We start from the raw sequence: 5270 nt of genomic DNA, 5'->3' as shown, positions 1-5270 counted from the left end.
TTCCCAAGACCTCACACCAAGTTCTGCGTCTCCAGGAGCCCGGGCGGGTGGGCGGCGTTCTTTCCTGTGTGTCCCGAGCCTTGGCTCCACTCGGGACGGCACACCCTCCCCTCTTCCGTGGGGGCCGGGCCAGCAGACACTCTCATGGGACCTGCTTCACTCACTCATCTCCGAGGATGCCTGGGTTCAGAGGTGAAAGCCCTTTGAAAACGCTAAGACAGTGGGCAGGTGAAGGGAACTGGTCTTCCACGGGTCCACGGACAGCCCATCTCGGCCCCACACACACAGTGTTTGGGGCTGGATCACACCGCAAGAGCCACAGAGATGAGGCAATGATAAAAGAAAGCTTCCTACACAGGGGTCGGGGTGCCCGATTCAGGAAAGTCACCGGGCCTGGCGTCCCGTTAGCAAGGAGCCAATCTGCCCATGCTGCCTGCGGGGGAGCAGCGGCCCCGAGCCTGTTCAAAGGGCAGCCTCGGGCCCCCCCACCCAGAAACCCTTGGGCTCCTATGGGAACCGGATGTGGGATTGAGGCCAACTGGGGACCCTTGCTAAGCAAACCACAGAGCTGAAACCAAGCCGGCACCCCCCCGACCGCTACCCCAAGAGGTGACGCCTATAGACAGCGCCATGCCCTCCCTGTGTCTGAACCCTGCCGGCACCTCCCCCCAAGCCCAGCCGGGCGCCCAGGCAGGACGTGCCACTCTGCTAGCTGGCAAGACAGATACACAATTACCTTGGTTGGAGAGGATGGGCTGGGGCAGGGAGGCGGCGGCGGGAGCCACGCTGGGAGGGGAGCCACTGGGTCGGACGCAGGGGGCAGCTGAGAGCCGGGAATCCTCAATGATCTGAGGAGGAGTGCTCAAGTCAGCTCCGGGGGAGGAGGAAGGAGCTCCCAGCTCTCACAAGCGTGGTGATGGTGAAGGCGGTCCCACCTGGTCCACACAACCCCGCGTGGCAGGTGACGCCACCGCCCGCCTCGAGTAGGGGAGAACAGAGGGGAGGACGCTTGCCCAAGGTCAAGCAGGCAGGACATGGAGGGGTGCGGCCAGGACACAGGGGCCCTGAGTGCTCCACGGCCCGGTCCGGCTCTTCACCATCACTCCTGTCACCTCCCACACAAAGACCCACCTTCTTCTCCGAGTTGTTCAGCTTTGACTTGACCTCCTTGGCTTTCTGAATTGCTTTTAGCACTTCCACGGTGTCCAGCTCCTTCTCTGTGGTTGCTGTGTTGTCCAGACAGACCTACAGAGTTCAGGGAGTGGCCATCAGCACAGGGGTTGACGGAGCAGAGTGGAAGGGGCCCCGCGAGGACACAGGAGGCCAAGGGAGGCTCTGCCCCCTGGCAGGTGAGCTCTTCACCCCCCATGGAAGTGACCCGGGAGCTCCCACACTGCCCGGGCCATTTCGGGGAGCCCCGCCGTGCACAGGGGGTACAAGAGGCACTGTGACGGCCTCTCGGGTGGCTGGGGTGGGGGAAGGCGGTGACCTGAACCAAGCCCCCAGTCATGGCAAAACTCCAATCAGTGGGAACGAGGGGAGGGCCTCTGGGCTGGGGACCTGGGAGGGCAAAGACACGGGGAATAGGAATAGCAGACAGGTGGGGACCCCCATCTGCAAATCAGGAGGGGACTGTGACTAGCAAGCAGTGAGGGCTGGTAGTGTGGTCGACGGAGGACAGTCCCAAGGGCCCGTGGAAGAGCTGCTGCCACGGCATGCAGCCGGGGGTGGGGGGGGGGGGGCAGGGGGCGAGGACATCTTGTGAACACGGTCTTGGTGATGGTGTGAAGAAAGGGGCGCTGGGCTATGAAAAGAGATGAGGAGGGTGGCGGGGGGAAGGAAGCAGACAAGATGCCCAGGTATCTTCTGGCCTGGGATCTGGGGAGAAGGGGGAGAGGCCCGCTCGAGAGTGAAAGGACGGGTGAAGCCGGCTGAGGGTCTGTGTGGCTGGCATGGCAGCAGGTGGCCAGATCGCGCACGGCAGGCAGCAGATACTGGCTGGAGCGCACGGCAAAGGTGGGCAAACCCTTTAAGGTCTGCCGTCTACAAAACACAGTGTGGCTTTAACAGGCTCAAGACAGTCCCTCCACCCTGGGTCTGTGCCTGCTGGCTGGTGGGGAGCCCTCCTGGCCCGAAGCTCTGACAGAGGCGACAGGACAGAAGCCAGCAGGAACCAGGGCCACTGGTGCCCCCACAGAAGGGGCAGGGCAACCTCCTCCTGGGGAGGCAGCAGACTTCCCGGAACCGTCCTTCTGAAGCAGGGAGGCAGAGGACAGTGGACCTCACCTCCGGCGCGGCCTGGGAAGAGCCAGACTCCATCCAGGCCGTCTCTCTGACAGAGCAGAGCCGCCCAGCAGCTTACCTCGGAGGCCCTCTCTCCGAACTGAGCCAGCACCTTGGTTCGGTAGTCAGGGATGATGCTCAGGGGGTTGTTCAGCAGGGCCACGTGCTCCAGACACGGGAGGCTGCCGATGCTCCTGACCTCCTCCATCTGCAAGAAACGAGTTCCCTTCCCTCATCCCTTCTCTGAATGCTTTGGCAACAGGCCAACACGTCGGAGGGCCTCTTTTCAACGCGAGACAGCTCTACCATTCTTCTTCAGGGTGAGGAACTCCAAGGCACAGCCACCCCAGGGCCCCGGGAGCCTTCCGGGCCGAGGCTCACCTGCTCGATCCTGTTGTCGCGGAGGTCCAGGTTGACCAGGGAGTAGAGCTTGTGCAGGCCACTCAGACTCTCCAGGAGGTTGCCCGCCAGGCTGAGGGTCTTGATGTTGCCCAGTTTGGTGTGCACCCCTTCCAAGGAGGAGAGCTTGTTGTAGGACAGGTCCAGGTGCACGAGGCTGCAGAGATGCTGCAGGGGCATCGGGAACAGGGCACAACCGGTTCGGCCAGGCTCCCGAGCAGGCGGGCTGCCACGAACACGCGGCGGGCCTCCCACCCTCCAACGCCCACCTGCCCCGGACAGCTATTGGCAAGGGCCAGCCCTGCTCCCCAGCACGTGCCATGGCCCCGTGGCACCCCCTGCAGAGGCATCTCGGCCCACGGGGGAGGGGCCAGCTGTGAAAATCAGGCTGGCTGTCATCGTGCTGGAGGTGTACCGTCTTCATCACACTCAACTTATACTTCCACGTCTTTTCCCCACTCTTTGAAACTAGAGCAACAATCGCCCAGTGCGTCACTGAGACCCTAAGGGGACACCAGCAGACCCCGCCTTTACAAACCTCCCGTGCACCCAGACACCTTTTGGGGGCCTCAGAGAGAAAACCCCAGGGGATGGCCAAGCTCCCAGGGCAGCATCAGCCTCCTGAACTCTCAGGAGAACAGGACCTCGAGAAGCCCACAGAAGGTGGTCTTTAAGGACATGAGTTACCTGCAGGTTGTCCACGACCAGCACGCCATTGTGACTCAGGTCCAGGAACTCAATCTTTGGGATCAGTTTCTTGAGAAAGAAGAGAGATACGTGAGGTTACCCTAGGACGCAGGACCCTCGGTGGCCCCCGTACCTGGTGGACAGACACTGTGAGATGCTTCTTCCTGACCACGGATGCCCCAGCCGGACAGCTCTGTGGGGCCGCTGCTGGGACACCTCCCGTGCCCACCCAGCAGCCTGTCCCAGGGGCACACGGGGCCCCCAGTGCTGAACACAGGCCACTGTTCCTAAAGAAGCCCTGGCTTGTGAAAAGGACAGTGGCAAGGTCCCAGACGGGGAAGAAATTTCATCCCTCTTCTTCAGCCCTACCCAACCCCACCAAAGAGTGCAAATACAGGACTCGCTCTCCTCTTGCCCAGGTACTATCTGCATGTCACTCTTATGGGGGTGTGTCTGGCATCTATGGAATGACTTTCCACTCCACTCCCTGGGAGTAAATGTTACTATGTTTCTCTATCAAATGTGCATGCGATCAATATGCTTCAGTGGGCTCTAACCACCACCTCACCTATTTTAAGTAATCCCACTTAGAAATTAACTTAAAAACTTGAAGCAATGCACAGAGCACTGGGTAGAGGTTTTCCATGGTCCTTCTGAAAAGGCCAAGTTGAATACTCAACCTCAGGGTGTGATCAGGCCAGAGAAACCCCCCGGCACCTGCAGCTGAGAACGTACCACAGACTCGTCAATCTCGGAGATGCTGTTGTGGCTCAGGTCTAGAGTGGTCAGTGCCTGCCACGTGGGGATGACAGCAGTCACAGGGCCTTCCAGGGCTGTGCCTTCTGGCTCCCACTCATCAAATTCCGAGGCTTCGGGAACAAGGACTTCCTGTGTAAGAACATCTGTTGAGCACCAGTTGGCCCTCACGCAACACAATCATTGCAAAATTTCAGGAAGGGCTTCAGCACATTTAGCATGTGGAAGTGAACTTGCATTAAAATGGGCTTCAGTTCATATGGCTTTCCCCGATTGTGAAATACTTGAAAAGCTTAGCAACCTAACAGCCACTTGGAATGTGTTCTGACCCTGCCTCCTTAGCAAATGCTTTTCAAACCCAGAAGAGCCTTTTGCTCTGTGGTGCTGCCTTTTCTGGCTTAAACCTCAGGAGCTGAAGATCAGAATTCATGGTGTTTCCAGGGACCGGTGCTTTCCCAGTGAGGAAATGGTCCCCACTGAGGACAGTAGGCGATTACTGCCCATTATGTCACAGGGGAGCAGCAGGGACACAGGGGCACTATCAGAGGGCAGGAAGGCAGGCCTCCCTGTTTTGGCAGTTGATGCCCAGAAGACCTCTCCTCCCTCGATGGATCCACTTGGGCCCTTTCAGCGAGGCCGCAGGGAGCGCCTTGGAGAGAAGCCGGGTTGCCCAACACCCCAGCTCTTTACACAAGCCCATCTCAGCCAGCGGCCTCAAGATTTCACCAAACCCAAATCTGGATCAGACACTGGAAGTCACAGAAGTAGCCACTATGTTTGCTCTATACCCGCAGAAAGATTTTAACATTGATAAGATGTAATCCATAGAAAGCTAAACAGAAAAGAAACCCCTTACTTTCTCAATTCGAGTATTTCTGTTGCTCACACACAAACGAGAGCGAGCAGCATTCCCACAACCTGGCCTGTCTACCTCAAGGCCTCTCAGGGCAAGACACAAACAAGTACGAAACCAGGGCTTCTTAAGCTTAGAGGAACATTGATATCAATCTAATGAACATTCTGTCCCTTGCCACTACTTAGCAATTAGCAAAACCAGTGACATTTTTGGGGGGTGGGGGTAGGGAGACCCGGTTCCTTCAACTCTCTTGTTTAACAGTGTGGATTTCTTTTTTTTTTTTTTTTTT

General features: G+C 58.3%; 1 protein-coding gene across 3 annotated transcripts in view; it reads right to left on the bottom strand.

Annotated features, from left to right (window-relative positions):
* NISCH (nischarin) overlaps positions 1-5270 on the bottom strand; it is a 32885-nt gene that overhangs the window by 12426 nt on the left and 15189 nt on the right. For 2 of the 3 annotated variants that reach the window (XM_081818773.1, XM_081818778.1), the window contains exons 8-13: positions 4105-4257; positions 3370-3438; positions 2665-2850; positions 2363-2491; positions 1132-1245; positions 737-848 (exon numbers count right to left, since the gene is read on the bottom strand). In XM_081818773.1, the coding sequence (XP_081674899.1) occupies positions 737-848; positions 1132-1245; positions 2363-2491; positions 2665-2850; positions 3370-3438; positions 4105-4257 (763 nt within the window). Of the gene's footprint in view, positions 1-6; positions 181-736; positions 849-1131; positions 1246-2362; positions 2492-2664; positions 2851-3369; positions 3439-4104; positions 4258-5270 lie in introns of those variants that run through there. The other variant, XM_081818789.1, reaches the window with a different exon arrangement.

This window comes from Leptonychotes weddellii, chromosome 1 (genome assembly GCF_054177405.1).
Source record: "Leptonychotes weddellii isolate Sample4059 chromosome 1, ASM5417740v2, whole genome shotgun sequence".
Taxonomy (NCBI): Eukaryota; Metazoa; Chordata; class Mammalia; order Carnivora; family Phocidae; genus Leptonychotes; species Leptonychotes weddellii.
The sequence above is the reverse complement of the archived record's forward strand: the minus strand, read 5'-3'. Positions and strand labels throughout refer to the sequence as shown.